This window comes from Octopus bimaculoides, chromosome 2, assembly GCF_046866305.1.
Source record: "Octopus bimaculoides isolate indiv1 chromosome 2, ASM4686630v1, whole genome shotgun sequence".
NCBI lineage: Eukaryota > Metazoa > Mollusca > Cephalopoda > Octopoda > Octopodidae > Octopus > Octopus bimaculoides.
In genome coordinates this window covers 127,264,833-127,280,045 of record NC_142929.1, presented here as the reverse complement: position 1 = coordinate 127,280,045, position 15,213 = coordinate 127,264,833, and the positions used below count along the sequence as shown (strand labels likewise).

The following is a 15,213-nucleotide window of genomic DNA, read 5'->3' as shown; positions in this document are numbered from 1 at the left end:
AATAAAGTTGTTTTTGTCTTTTATGTGACACTAGCACTAGTGAGGGAAAAAGTCCCACTCAGCTGAGTGGAGTGGAGGCGCAGCCTGTTCTTTTCAGTTGCAAGTTACTTTGCAACCTCACTAGAGCCAAAAATCATGAAAAAAAAACATCCAGTACACACTGTAATATGGTTGGCATTAAGAAGAGCACCCAGCTGTAGAAATGATGCCAAAGTTGACATTGGGACTCAACATAGCTCTGCAGCTCATTGGATCCAAAATAGTATTGGTGACACTGTTGAGGTGACAAGCTGGCAGAATCATTAGCATGTTCTGAGTTCAAATTCCGCTGAGGTCGACTTTGCCTTTCATTCTTTCGGGGTCAATAAATTAAGTACCAGTTACGCACTGGGGTCGATGTAATCGACTTAATCCCTTTGTCTGTCCTTGTTTGTTCATTCTATGTTTAGCCCCTTGTGGGTAATAAAGAAATAAGAATCATTAGCATGTCAGGCAAAATGCTTAGAAGCATTTTGTCTGTCTTTACAATTTGAGTTCAAATTCTGTAGAGATTGACTTTGCCTCTCAGCCTTTTGGGGTCCATAAAATAAGTACCAGTTGTGCACTGAGGGTCGATGAAACCGACTTGCCCATTTCCCCCAAAATTGCTGGCCTTGTGCCAAAATTTCAAATCAATATTGGTGACAATGTTAATGACCAATGGTCAAGTAGTAATATGTTTCTAACCCAGAGAGAAAGTAGGAACTTAAAAGGCTTACCAACTTTAAACATCCGGTAGACTTCAAACACTTTTGGATATCGTTTCTCTAAGAATCTTTCATATGATTCTGCAAAACGTACACAATTATCAACAAGATAACGCTTTAGTTTTCCAGGAGGACTGACTGTGTCTGGAGGATGAGGCTGATGGTACCTGACAAATAAAATAGATTTTTAAAAGATTTTAAATATTGTGTTCTTATGACACTGTTATTGTTTCTTTTTATTATTAAATATCTTTGTTTATGTGAAAGTAAACCAAATAGGATTGAAGTATCTTTTAGTTTGTTTGTTTCTTTTTTCTTTTACTTGTTTCAATCAGTAGATTGCAGCCATGCTGGAGCCCTGCCTTGAAGAAGTTTTAGTCAAATGAATCAACCCCAGTACTAATTTATTGTTTTTAAGCCTGGTACTTATTCTATCTGAGTTTTTTGGTGAAATGCTAGGTTACAGGGACATAAACTCACTAATACCAATTGTCAAGCAGTGGTGGGGGACAAACACAGACACAAAGACACACACAGACACAAAGACACACACAGATATATATATATATATTTATATATATATATATATATATATATATATATATATATATATATATATATATATATCACCGTCATTATCAATGTCCTTTAACGTCTGCTTTCCATGCTGGCATGGCTTGGACGGCTTGACTGAGGACCGGCAAGCCAGAAGGCTGCACCAGGCTCCAATCTGATCTGGCAAAGTTTCTACAACTGGATGCCCTTCTTAATGCCAACCACTCTGAGAGTGTAGTGGGTGCTTTTATGTGCCACCGGCACGAGGGCCAGTCAGGCGGTTCTGGCAATGACCATGCTCAAAAGGTGTTTTTTTTACGTGCTACCTGCATAGGAGCCAATCCAGCAGCACTGGCAACAACCACGCTCGAATGTTGTTTTTCACGTGCCACCAGCACATGTGCCAGTAAGGCGACGCTGGCAGTGATCATGCTCAAATGGTGCTTTTTACATGTCACCGGCATGGGAGCTAATCAGCGGCCCTGGCAATGATCACACTCGGATGGTGCTTTTAACGTTCCACTGGCACGAGTGCTAGCTAATCAGGTGATACTGTCATCGGCCACATCATCGATTTTGATTTTCATTTCATTTGCCTCAACAGGTCTTCACAAGCACATCTGATGCTTCTTAAATCCAATATTTCTCTCATGGTGCTTACACACTGCTGTGTATGCACACTGACATTACACATCCAGTAGAGAATACTGGCTTCATTCCTTGCAAGCTTATGCATGTCCTCAGCAGTCACGGCCCATGTTTCACTGCCATGAAGCATGGCTGTTCGTACACATGCGTCATACAGTCTGCCTTTTACTCTGAGAGAGAGACCCTTTGTCACCAGCAGAGGTAAGAGCTCTCTAAACTTTTCCCAGGCTATTCTTATTCTAGCAGCTACACTTTCAGAGCCACTCCCACTACTGACTTGATCCCCTAGGTAACGGAAACTATCAACTACTTCTAGTTTTTCTCCCTGGAATGTGACAGAAGCTGTTCTCTGCACATTTCTAGTGTTTATAGCACCTGAGCATTTGCCACATACAAAAACTATCTTCCCAGTTAGCCTTCCTTTGATATTGTTGCACCTCTTATGTGTCCATAGCTTACACTGGGTACATCTAATGGAGTTTTTACCTACGTCTTTTCTACAGATCGAGCAGGGCCATCTACCTGAAGGGATTTGTGGTTTGTCTGCCTTCCTACTTATTAAGACTTTGGTTTTAGCTAGGTTGACTCTAAGGCCCTTCAATTCTAATCTTTGCTTCCACACCTGAAACTTTTCCTCTAGTTCTGATAGTGACTCAGCAATTAGAGCAAGGTCATCAGCATAGAGGAGCTCCCAGTGGCATCCTGACTTGAATTCCTCTGTTATTGCCTGGAGGATTATGATGAATAAGAGGGGGCTGAGGACTGATCCTTGGTGGACCCCTACCCCTACCCAGAATTCTTCATTGTACTCGTTGTCAACCCTCACCTTACTGACCGCATCCCTGTATAAAGCTTGCACAGCTCTCCCTAGATATAGATATAGATATAGATATATATACGTTTATATGAGTTAGAAACTCTGTAGAAACTCTGCCAAATTAGATTGGAGCCTGGTGTTGCCATCCGGTTTCACCAGTCCTCAGTCAAATCGTCCAACCCATGCTAGCATGGAAAGCGGACGTTAAACGGTGATGATGATGAGCTAGAGGTTAAACAACCATCTAAGGGATAATAGATATCCTACATACTGTTGTAAGGTAATAGCACAATTGAATAATAGGTATGAGTCAGGGTAAACAGAAATTTACCCAGAATTTATAAGGCAAAGAAGAAAATGGAGAAGATAATTAGTTGACAAGTATCAGCCTACAAACATCAATTAGATCTATTTATTAATTACAATCATATGGATAAATAAATGAATAAAAATAAGAATATATATATATATGCCTGTGAAGGTGCCTGGCTTAGTGGTTAAGGCATTTGGCTCACAATTGTAAGGTCGTGAGTTCAATTCCCGGCAAAGTGTTGTGTCCTTGAGCAAGACACTTTATTTCAAGTTGCTCCAGTCCACTCAGCTGGCAAAAATGAGTAGTACCTGTATTTCAAAGGGCCAGCTGTGTCACACTCTGTTGCATGCTGAATCTCCCTGAGAACTATGTGAGGGATACACTTGTCTGTGGAGTGTTCAGCCACTTGTACATTAATTTTGCGTGCTAGCTGTCTCATTGATCGTATCAGCTGGGACCCTTGTCATTGTAACTGACGGAGTGCTCCTACTCTATGTATGACAAGCTTTTTTTCACTTTGCATCTACCAAATCCACACACTGAAGCTATAGTAGAAGGCACTTGCCCAAGCTGCCACATAGTGAGACTGATCCCAGAATTATGTGGTTGGGAAGCAAGCTGCTTACCACACAGCCATGCCTACATCTATAGTAATATGTTTATTTTTAATTAGGCAGACAGTAATTAAAATAAGGTGTTCTTTACGAGTATTTTTCCTAGCTCACATTTTGTCTGGCTCACAGTAATTGCCGCAGTAGCAAATTGACATTTTCTATGACATAAAGTAAAACTCTCACCAACAGACAGCTAATTTTTTTAATTTTATACCTTGTTGGAACTGTGCCATAATTCAAGAATTATCTTGTCATTTTCCACTAGTAAAATTTTCATTTGACTATCTGTAGCAACAATTTAACTTCATACAGAATATATTAAGATAAACAATAAATGAAGCAAACTTTATACAAAAATGTACAACTTCTCTTCTTCTATTTTTACTTCTTAAAAGAGACAAAAAAAAAACCCACTCATTTTCCCAAATATCTGCAAAGTAAGGATTAGTAAAAACAATAATTCGAAGTATTAAAATTCCAAAGACAGCAATTACAATGCAGTATTTGAATAGAGAACTAAGCTTGGATCTATTCAATAGCAAGAGTCTATATTGCACTACTTCATGAAGTCTTCTCACCTAGCCTTTCTTCGTTACACAGCTCTCTTAATGAACTCCATATGAATAAAAGTAATTTGTTGAGTAATAGAAACCATCTTGCTATTCAGAAAATAGGAATATAGAACCGAGGCTTCTTTAGTATAGCTTCTAATTAATTCTAATTCTAAATTAGTAAGAGAAAGTATTAAGTTTATCTAACTTCATTCACTCTGAAGCAGGTAAAGCAATACTCACACAAATTAAAACTGATTTGTTAAGTGTTTAATTTTGCAAATACAGCAGAAAGCTAATTCTGTAGACATAGTGAAAGTAGCTTCCTGTCAAAAACAACTGAACAGAGCTAAGTCATTGAATGGTTACAAACACCATATACTACACATAATTCAATATATTAAGTACCAGTTGTGTACTGGGTTGATCTAATTGACTGGCCCCCACCCCCAAAATTTCGGGCTTTGTGCCTAGAGTAGAAAAGAATATTATCTATAAAAATATCTGAGAAAATTGATTGCCAGAATTAAAAGAGTATCTCCTCTACTTGCAATATTAGGTTAGAACCCAAGAATATGATACCAGAACTTCAGCAATTTTAATGTCCACATTTAAAATTTCAAAATTTTTTTTTTTTCTGCTTAATGTCCATTTCTTCCATCCTTGCATGGGTTAAACAGGGAGATGTTTGAGGCAAGAGTTAGCAGTCAGATACTCATCCCAATTCTTGTTTTTCGAGCAAGAGATTTCTTTTATTCCAAAGAAATAGTAACTGTTTTATAGCTCAGCCACAAACAGTGACGTTTGTAAAAATTCACACTGTCACACACATATACATACATACATACATATGTATATATATATACATATATATATAAATATATATATATATATTGTTGGTGTTAAGAAGGGCATCCAGCTGTAGAAACTCTGCCAAATTTAGATTGGAGCCTGGTGTTGCCATCCGGTTTCACCAGTCTTCAGTCAAGTCGTCCAACCCATGCTAGCATGGAAAGCGGACGGTAAACGATGATGATGATGATGATCATCATCATCATCGTTTAACGTCCGCTTTCCATGCTAGCATGGGTTGGACGATTTGACTGAGGACTGGTGAAACCGGATGGCAACACCAGGCTCCAGTCTGATTTGGCAGAGTTTCTACAGCTGGATGCCCTTCCTAACGCCAACCACTCAGAGAGTGTAGTGGGTGCTTTTACGTGTCACCCGCACGAAAACGGCCACGCTCGAAATGGTGTCTTTTATGTGCCACCCGCACAAGCCAGTCCAGGGCACTGGCAACGATCTCGCTCGAAAATCCTACGGGAGCCAGTCAGGCGGTACTGGCAACGGCCACGCTCAAAATGGTGCATCTCATGTGCCACCCGCACAAGAACCAGTCCAGGGGCACTGGCAACGATCTTACTTGGCTTGCCGGGTCTTCTCACGCACAGCCCATTTCCAAAGGTCTCGGTCCGTAGTCATCGCCTCGGTGAGGCCCAATGTACGAAGGTCTTGCCTCACCACCTCAGCCCAGGTCTTCCTGGGCCTACCTCTTCCACGGGTTCCCTCAACTGTTAGGGTGTGGCACTTTTTCACGCAGCTATCCTCCTCCATTCTCATCACATGTCCATACCAGCGCAATCGTCTCTCTTGCACATATATATATACACACACACATACATAATGATGATAAACGAAACACCCATGTTTCCAGAGGTGAATTATTCAAACCCCAAAGCATTCTTCTCAAACACATGGCTATATATATATACACACACACACATATATATATATATACAAACACACACACACACATATATATATACATACATACACACATATACATATATATGTGTGCTGGTGTATGTATATATATATATATATATATATATATATATATATATATATATATATATATACATATATACACACACACACACATGCATTTTTGTGTGTGAGTGTATGTATGCATGCATGCAAATATGTATGTGTGCATACACATGTGTATGTTAAAAATAATATTCTCTAAGTATAAATTGTTATTGAAGACCTGGATTAGGCGGGAACTACATAGGTGTGGAAAGAAGAGAGCATTGAATGGGTCTGAAGGAAGCTTTGGCAAGCTCAAGCAGGCAGCCGCTGATGAAATATCAGAGAAAATGACTTAACAATAGATTCGTTTGTAGGTGAGTAAAAGATTGCCTACTGGTCTGACACACCTTGAATAAAGTACAAAGTGTGTGTGTACACTTTTTCTGGTGTATGCATTGCTGTTTGGTAAGAAGTTTGCCTTCCAACCATGTGGCTCCGGGTTCAGTTCCATTGTGAGGCCCCTTGGGCAAGTACCTTCTACTGAAGCCTCAAGCCAACCAAAGCCCTGTCAGTAGATTTGGTAGACAAAAACTGAAAGAAGCCCATCATATATATATATAAAATATTTTATAATATGCATGAGTTGGTCTGGATATTGCATCAAAATGATCATAGGTCATAATAAAGTTTTTACAATGGATATGGATCATCTTTTAGCTCTTATTTAAATTTATTTATATCATCATCATCGTTTAACGTCCGCCTTCCATGCTAGCATGGGTTGGACGATTTGACTGAGGACTGGTGAAACCGGATGGCAACACCAGGCTCCAATATATATATATATATATATATATATTATATCAGAGTGAGGCAACTGTTGTTATAGTGACTCACAAGAACAACAGAAATGGTATAATAAATTCACTAGTATAGTAGAAAGCATTCTAAGCTGTAAAAAATTCAGTGTGTGCAATTGAAACAGCATTAAACTAAAATGACCATCTGTGTATCATATTAATGTATTTACACCACTGAAAGGCATAGAGCTGTAAATTACTGTCTGAGAAAGAATCTTGTCATACACATATTGTTTTAAAAATACAAATATCAGATCAAGCCTTAAATTGTCACAGCAGTAACTCACAAGAATGACAGATGCATTTCATTCTACTTGAAGCTTGTCAATGCCATGTACCTGTTTGTTACTTGCTAAATTGAAATTCATACTCTGATTATAAGAAACAGTGAGTAATACATCCACTGGTATAGCAGAAAGCTTGTTGGGTTACAAAAACTCAATAGATGCAATTGAAATAGATTTAAATTAATATCACCATCTATTTATCATACTACATAGTATATACACCACTGAAAGTCATGATGCTGTGGATTTTGTCTGAGTTAAAATTTCTTCATAGACATGTAATGTTACAAGCACAATATATATATTAAAGTGAGGTGAACATCATTGCAGCAATGACTCATGGGAACATCAGATGTGTTTTGCTATACTTGGGGCTTTGTCAATTCTGTGCACCTGTTTGTTACTAAATTTATGTTTCAAGAAATAATAAACAGTAAATAATACAGCCACTGTGGAGGCACATGGCCTCATGGTTAGAGCAGCGGACTCATGATTAAGGGATCATGGGTTCAAATCTCAGACTGGGCGATGTGTGTGTTTATGAGCAAAACACCTAATCTCCACACAGCTCTAGCAGAAGGTAATGGCAAACTTCTGCTGACTCTTAGGCTACAACTGTCTCTCACTCTTTCCTCCTGCATCTAACAGCTCACCTGTGATGGATTAGCGTCCCATCCAGATGGGGAACCTATACCCCAATGAAACTGGGAAACCAGGCATGGCTTGAGAAGGAACAAACAATAGCAACAACAACAATACAGTCACTGGTATTACAAAAAGTTTGCTGGTCTGTAAAAAATCTGTTTAGAGAGTATGCTGTAAAGGTGTGCCATATTTTTTTCTGGAGATGAAACTTAACCAGGGATAGATAATAGGTGTAATTTTCACATGAGATTGTCAAAGATTATTTGCATGGAATGAAAAAGTTTGAGCTATCCAGAGCTTATATGAAAAACACTGCATTGCTCAGTATTAGAGGGCTGTTTCTCTAATAAGTGCAGAGTCTAAGGTTTGTTGTCAGAATCTCTATATAAAAGAGACATTTTGCATGCATACAAAATTTATGTTTAGGTCTTTTGTGTTCTAGCATCTTCTGATGAAAACTTGAGTGCTACTGAGTATAAGTGGAAAGATGAATAGCAATCAGCAACGTCAGACTGGGTGAGCTTAGAGCCATGCTTATTTGTAATCCAATGTAGAGTTGAAAGATGGAGTTCCGAGGTCAAATGCTTTTAAACCAACAGATTACTGTACTCTGTGTTCCATTGTTAGAATCTGGTAACATTTCAGACGTACATATGTATGTATGATGAATGTCGTTATTCAGTTTTATTTCAAGATTTCTTGCCAATAAAGAAAGAACCGGTTTCTAACCTAGATCCAACGTTTCTTCATTGGAATTTCAATATCAACAACAGGGTATTTTTTGTATGTATGTATGTATGTATTACGTGTGTGTGTGTGTTCATGATAAATATTTTAATATAAAAAAAGCTCAGTAAAAGAGATTGCCGAGAACTGTAGAAAACTGACAGAATGTAATTAGTATAGATTTTACAAAGTTTCGTCAGTCATAAAAGTTAACCTAATATGTCTAGATGTAACAAGAAATGTAATTATCTCTATATACACAAAAACTGGTTCAATGTTGTAGTTTCTGAAATAGAAAAGTAGTAAACTAGAAAGATTTTTGGTTTTCATCAAAGGCTAATATCATCTTTTATACATTTTGCGCTTAAGCGTCATTTCTATAGCGATCGTATAAATTGATTCGAATTGTAGCAATAAAGATGTTGAAGTTTGTATACAAGCTAATTAATTAAACGAAAATGTTACATCCAGTTACCGTTTAGCTCTAAGTCATCTCTTTTCGAAAAGATCTATGAACAAAGGTTTTTAAATATTTAAATAGTAGACGATCCTGTCCACTATTTAAATACAACGTATCCAAATGTCCAATGTGACCTTCCTTTTTTTAAAAAAAGGTTAGGTGATTTGAAGAAGATTTGTGAGCTATTTCTGGCAAGCCGAACAACCGCGAAACAAAAGAGTACCCAAAAGTATTGAATATTTGCATGAAAATAAAATTAAACGATAAACATTGCTAATAAGCGTAACGTGCAGATTGCCGTACAAGTTACCGGCGAGAAAATATTCAATTCACTTAAGATTTCCTGTACATTTGAGAGAGGCACGGATGTTACACAATCCTATTCATTGTCCCTATAAATATAACAACGTGTAAGAAGCATAACCAGCTCATCGATTTCTGAGATACAACCTTGTTATGTTATTAAATACAACACATTTATATTCCTAAAGTACTAATGCCGGTTGGTGAAAAAAAGCAATTAAATATAGCACATTTTGTTACACAACCTATATATTACTTACCAGCGTTTTGTTATTGTTGTTACAGGCCATTGAGCAGGAGCTGTGGTGACAGATACTGATTTTAATCGAAACTGAATCACGTTGTGGTACCAAGAAGGTGCACCAAAGAGTCGAACTAAGGAAACTTTCGACCCAAAACACACCATCGTTGGTAGGAAAACACAAACAGCTATTTAAAATTCCGAGTATTATAAGCGTGTTAATATCATGTTTGAAAAGAATGAAGTTATTAAATTGTCTGTATACATTTGTTTTGTGTTGTTGAACGAAAAGTAAATTATAAACAATTAAAATATCATGTCTCCTCAAGATTAGAAGATGGAATCAGCGTCCGCTGACAAATGAAATGTTTCTAAGTAAAACTATAAATACGGTGTAGACACAAACTAATTGCCTTAAATATTTTAGTCCGGGACCTGGAACTATTTGTCTGAGAATTTCTAATCTTCGCACTTTTAGTTATAATTTCATTCATTCACATTTAGGGTATTTTATAGGAATATTTAAGCGTCCCAGGAATTACCTGGCTGAAATGTCATTTAGTTTTTTTTTTTCTTTTCTCTTTACTAAAACTATTACAGCGTAGCTATTTTATTTATTCAGACAAATAACCTCTGTATAGAGTTACCATATTAGTTATTTTCATTATTGCTCTTCTTGAATGTTACGGCCTTGTACTCATACAGCGTAGAGTTCTAATTGCACAACTATTAAGTCGTTAGGCGGGTAACTTCATGTGGTGTATCTAGGATATAATAAGGTACTATTTGAATGGCGTGGGCATCTTTTACTTTATTTTCGTTATTGATATTTTCGTTCTTTGAAGCCTATTTAGAACTTTACGAATTGCTAATAATTGCAATATATAATTCTATATTCTATAATATTTTATTCTACATACTGTGTCTTATTTATTAATTGCTATTAATTAATTTGGAAGGTAAATTTAAACAATATTTAATTCTAAATTGCACGTTTCCCGTATAAACTGCTAATAATTAACTCTAAAAATGATTTTAAATTCTAAGACTTAATTTTTAAATTTAAGCAATATTTAATAGTAAATTGCACGTTTCCTGTATTTATTAACTGCAAATATAAAAATAAATTTAAGTAATATTTAATTATAAATTCTACCAGTTTTTTAATTGATTATTAATTGTTAATAATTAGTCAAAAAGGGTTAATTTTAAAATTACTAATTTCTAAATTGCACGTTTTCCGTAATTATTAATTGCTAATAATTCAACCTTAAAATAAATTTAAGCAATTGGCATTGCCCCAGCATGACCACAACCTTTGGGCTGGAACACAAATAAAAATATTTAATTCTAAATTGTACCATTGATTTATTTATTAATTGTTACCAATTAACCCCATAGATAATTAAAACAAAATTTATTTTAAATATAATTCTTAAATAATCAGTATTTATTTAACATTGCTGCCACAATATTTTAAGAATCCAATTTATCATCTTTCTCTACTGTTTTTTTTTTTAATTATTGTCTGTCACCACGTTTCACTCTAGTGGCACTATAATTCAAAGTAGTCAAACAACACTCATTCTTCAAAAATTGACGATGTACAGATTTTATATCGATAGCAATGTATTTAGAGATAAATAAGTTTTAAATGGGGAGGGTATATATGCCATTAAGCAAACAATCGATTAACTAGTTGGATACATAGTTAACCAATTGACGAGTAGTGAATAAAGAAGTGAAGTTAAAGCAGTGTCTGTTATTGGAGACAAATTATCAAAATACAATTACAAAAATGAAATGGTTTAGTAAACTTAGCAGACGACAAGTTTGATTTCACTATTTGGCCATGTGTGTTATTTCAGCCAATCAGAAGCTAGTAGGTTGTGACTGTTTTTTTTTCTTTCTTTCTTCCTTCCTTCATTTTTCTTTCTTTCTTTCTTTCTTTCTTTCTATTTAGCTAAACAATACAGTGCTCATTTTAAATGTAAAAAAAAAAGTCATGTATAATTCTTTTGTTTATTAAATATTCACATTTATTTTTTAACAAACAATAAATACACATTTTGTTAAACTGAGTTCATGACAATTTTCTAATTCATTAGTGTCACATGCATTATTTTAACCAATCAGAAACAAGTAATCTGTGACTTTTTTTTTATGAACAGTATACAACCATTTTAGAATCACAGACGTCAAGTGTGTGGCTTTTAAACGAATTAGAAACGAGATTCTTTCGTTTATTTTTCAACAGTACACTGGACCCGCCGAAGGAAAAGCTTAATCGCATTTCGTCCGTCTATTGTTTTTAATTCAAATTCTGCCGAGGTCGACTTAACCTTTCATCCTCTGAGGTTGAAAAAATAGGTACCAGTGAAATTCTAGAGTCGATGTAATCGACTTACCCTGGCTCTATGCCTATTGTGGAAAGCGCTATTTTAACCAATCAGAATGTAGTAGTTTGCAAACCAATATTTTAAAATTAACATAAACATTTATTTACACGAAAGAAAATCACCAGAGAATTCTCATCCAATTCTTCCAAATCCTTCCATCAAAACTGTATTGAAACCATTTGTGGGGAATTTTTTTATCACAGCAACTGGTCGCACACCACAAGGTTTAACGGAACCTACTGAAGCAAGCCAGCATGCTCGCAGCATTACCACAGGCGATTGCGAAGCTAAGGCGTTGGGAAAGCCAAGCGCCCCCACAGCATCACCTGACACCTCGGTGAGGTGAGCTGCCAACAATGACAAGAACTTCGCGGTTAGTAGTCCAGTCCCTCCGAACGTCTCAAACTCCACAGGTTGAGAGAAATAGTTCACTGTCAGGTCCGATACTTCAGGGTTTTCTTTCATTCGGCTACTGACCCTTCCATTAACTGCAGCATCCAGGATGTGGGAGGGAGCAAAGGAGTCGCAGACTATGGAGTCCCAAATGAGGCATCTAGGGACAGAGGGTAAAACTATCTGGTCTCTCCATCACTTCTGAATTACCCCGACGGCTCCAGAACTGAGGGAATACTAATCTGAGCCAGGGCCCGTTTAATGATTAGGTTTAGCTCGTGTGACGAGCGAAGTGACCAGCATTTAGGTGGCAAGACAGACCGTGAAGACTTGTGGGGCCTACCATAGCGATATTTCAGTCCTCTACAGACGTCAGCTCCCACTCTGAGTGCGATGGAGATGCGGAGTTCTTCTAGTCTGAGTAGACCTCCAATGTTGGCCACAGACAGAGCATCAATCCAGTCCCCTGAGAATTTTGCAGCAGCTGAAAGTAGACGACACTTTGAAAATCGATCAGATTGATCAAGGAGAGAGTTAAAAGTGGCACCTGAATGCAGATTGGCCCATACTCTCTGTTTCCGTCTATCCTCCACTATAACCGGAACTGACAAACCCAGCCTACTCCACTGTGATAGAGCTTCATCCGTTTCTCTGTTGGAATTAGTCCATGTTGGAGAGAAGAGGATGTTACCTACCAAAGAGAAGCAAGCGTAAGTGGAAGAAAACAAAAACAGGAAAGAGATAAAGACGAGCAATTGCGCAGACCAAGACCTCAAACTGTTTGGGCAAAGCAGCTTGGTCGCGTGAGTCTGGGGAGAATTTGACACTGGCCAAGCATTTGAGTTTCCTGAAGATTAGGTCGTCAAAGTATTGGCGGGACGATAGGAATCTGTAAGAGGGACTATCTCTCAGAAAATATAATAGCTTAGGAAATGGCAAGTAATTCCTAAGCATAAAAAACCTTGGTGGGGCTCAATTACTTCAAGGCTTTTTAAAAGTTGTTGAAGGTTAGCCATTTTGGATCTAAAGATTGACTCCAAAGCTAGGTCGGTGATTGGGGCTCCAAGGGAGTGATGGGGAATTCTCCCTTACTGCGCGGCGGATGACTTCTCGACTGATGGAGTTAAAAGCATTCTTAAGGTCAAGTTTGAGGATGACCTTTGGGGACTCAGAGGGCAAGTTGGTGAAAGCCCTGGTGGCATGAGCAGCAGCCGCGCAACTTAGCTTAGCACCCACTCTTAGCTGAGTAGGGGAAAATTCTTCGGTCAGGCAGTTAGAAACTGAGGACAGGCACACTTTTGCTGTGAACCGTCGCAGAGTACAACCAACTGCTATGGGGTAACTTAGACCACACAAGTGACATTTGATGGGCTTCAACTAGCGACTTGTGCGGGTGCAGAGAACACGGCTTGAGGGTGAACTGGCAGTATCAGTGGGGTCAGCATTAGAATTAGAATTCAGACGAGGAGTGGTGGGGGAAGAATGGCGCTGGAGGTAGAGGGGGTAGCTGAGTGAACAACATATACTCTGGTGGTGGGATTCGGGTGGGGTGCAGGAGGCGATGCAGGAGGCGATGCAGGCAAGCTAGCTTAACGGGAGTGATGGGATGAATAAGGGGAGGTGGAGGAAGGTTAGCAGTTCGGCAAAAGAGACCGATAGAATTAGTACTAGGCTTACAAAGAATATGTCCTAGGGTCGATTTGTTCGACTGAAGGCGGTGCTCCAGCATGGTCGCAGTTACATGACTGAAACAAATAAAAGAATATATATATATATTAATGGTAAAGGCCGGTTTATAGGGTTACGCTGGGTTTCTCACCATAAAGGGTACCTCTTTAAAATATGGAGGGGGAAACGATAGAGATATAAACAATGGGGATTATCTCCTTTTGCTGCTGGTCATCGGCTTCTGGCTGTATCGTCCTCTTTCAGCTACGCCACCTGTTGGCTAAGAGGGTAAGGTAGGGGGTTATCTCCCACTCTCATCAGCAATCAATTTCTAGTTGTGATGTAATTATCGCTAATATCGCTATTGTGTGGTTCCCACAATGCTAACAGGAATCTCCTGAAATGCAGACAACCCGAAAATCTCCGTTCTGTAAGCATGACACTGACTCCACGCATCCAAGGAAATATATTGGATGCACAGGAATTTCCTTTAAGAAACGTCTTTCCGGCTATAGATCCACCTTCAGGGTCCCAGAAAGGAGATATGTAACATCGCCGGCCAGCCATATCTGGCAACTGAAGTAAGATGGAATTCCATACTCGATATCATAAAAAATCTTCCGCCTTCTAGTTCCGTATATCAATGGAACGAAACGCTGCAAGCTATACGTAGCCGAACGCATGGAAAATCTTAAAGGGGTACGTCCAACATAATTGTGACTAGATAGAGCTCCCTGGTTTTTCAACGATCTTAATGTTGAATTTGGCCTCCTTCAGAGCTTTCTTAAATCTTCGGGCTAGTTTTCCATGAACTGTGGCCTCTACAAACATCACTCCTTGATATCTGTCGGTCTTGTACTATGTGTCACCTTGTTTGCTTTGTCACAAACTCTGTATTCCAATCTTTACTTCTATATCTAGGGCAGGTACCACTGGTTTCATTACACATAATGATATCTAACTTCTTTCTAGCTCCCCTGTATACCTGAACCTTATCTTTCTGACCATGTCCAGAGAATTGCATGCAGTGCATGAAGTTCTGTACATGTTTCTTTGTTTCATAGGGTTAGAAATGTTCGTTATGCTAGCTAAGTTTCATAGAGTTAGCATATTATTCATTATGCTAACTAAGTCTGTTATCAGTATGTTGATTTTCATGTTGTGTAACAAAG

At 38.0% G+C, this 15,213-nt stretch overlaps 1 protein-coding gene across 2 annotated transcripts in view; it reads right to left on the bottom strand.

Moving 5' to 3' along the window:
- LOC106871216 (LETM1 domain-containing protein 1) overlaps positions 1 to 9,994 on the bottom strand; it is a 174,159-nt gene extending 164,165 nt beyond the window's left edge. For both annotated transcript variants that reach the window (XM_089347660.1, XM_014917565.3), the window contains exons 1-2: positions 9,601 to 9,994; positions 759 to 913 (exon numbers count right to left, since the gene is read on the bottom strand). In XM_089347660.1, the coding sequence (XP_089203786.1) occupies positions 759 to 913; positions 9,601 to 9,746 (301 nt within the window). In that variant the 5' untranslated portion in view covers positions 9,747 to 9,994. The remainder of the gene's footprint in view (positions 1 to 758; positions 914 to 9,600) is intronic.
- Between the last annotated feature and the right edge of the window lie 5,219 nt (positions 9,995 to 15,213).